The sequence below is a fragment of the Cynoglossus semilaevis genome, chromosome W, assembly GCF_000523025.1.
Source record: "Cynoglossus semilaevis isolate Cse_v1.0 chromosome W, Cse_v1.0, whole genome shotgun sequence".
NCBI classification, from domain to species: Eukaryota; Metazoa; Chordata; class Actinopteri; order Pleuronectiformes; family Cynoglossidae; genus Cynoglossus; species Cynoglossus semilaevis.
The window spans coordinates 14,439,345-14,440,174 of NC_024327.1; the positions used below are offsets into that span (position 1 = coordinate 14,439,345).

The 830-nt window shown below is 43.1% G+C and overlaps 1 protein-coding gene across 3 annotated transcripts in view; it reads right to left on the reverse strand.

The window, feature by feature from the left end:
* Positions 1–830, reverse strand: part of LOC103397252 (transcription factor 7-like 1-A) — a 287,021-nt gene that overhangs the window by 1,908 nt on the left and 284,283 nt on the right. Inside the window, exons 9-11 of one of the 3 annotated variants that reach the window (XM_008335468.3) lie at positions 658–817; positions 93–201; positions 1–9 (exon numbers count right to left, since the gene is read on the reverse strand). The exon at positions 1–9 is cut by the window's left edge and continues 48 nt beyond it. In XM_008335468.3, coding sequence (XP_008333690.2) covers positions 1–9; positions 93–201; positions 658–817 — 278 coding nt within the window. Of the gene's footprint in view, positions 202–657; positions 821–830 lie in introns of all 3 variants that reach the window. The other 2 variants (XM_017042728.2, XM_025052726.1) reach the window with 2 other exon arrangements.

The window sequence follows — 830 nt, forward strand, 5'->3', positions numbered from 1 at the left end:
TTTCCCTGCACAAAGAAAGCATTGTTGTTTCATTATAGTGATTTTTTATGGTCGTGCTGGGAAGTGAAAGCATCTAAGAATCATCCAACTCACGTAATTATCTCGTGCTGACCATCCTGGGTAGAGCTGGGAGTGGAGTTGCCTCTCCTTCCTGGCCAGCTCGTAGTATTTGGCTTGTTCCTCCCTGGACAGTGAATGCCACTGCAGGCAAAAACAAAATTCATCAGTGTTTTTCAATGTAGGGGTCGCCACGGCCTGGACTTCAAATGGGGTTGCCTGAAATGTCTAGTAATTGATAAAAATTTACTGAAAAAAATGATTAAAAACACCATACAATCTTAAACAACTGTAGTCTTCAAATAAAATTTAGTATATAAAAATATCTGAGCTGATACACCTTGATTGACAGCTGCGATCATGTGTCTGCACAAGTGACAGGTACTTGAGTTTCTTTGAGTACATTGTGCAATAATCTGGCTACTCTGTATTAGCATCACAGTAAAACGAACATGATTAAAACCTAATTCTACAAATAAAAGAAAGGTCTCTGGGGTCGCCACAAATTTGTGATGTATTATTGGGGTCATGAGCCACCTTCTAAAATCACACGCACACACACACTCACACGTGAACCTATGTATGAGCGCCCCGACTCACCCTTCTCCCCAGAATCTGGTTGATGGCGGCGCTCTCCTTCAGGGTGCACTCAGCCACCACTTTGGCTCTCATCTCCTTCATGTACAGCATGAATGCGTTCAGCGGCTTCTTGATGTGAGGCTTCTTGTCTTCTTCCTTTTTCTGAGGAACCAGGGATTTCCTGCTGGCCCAAA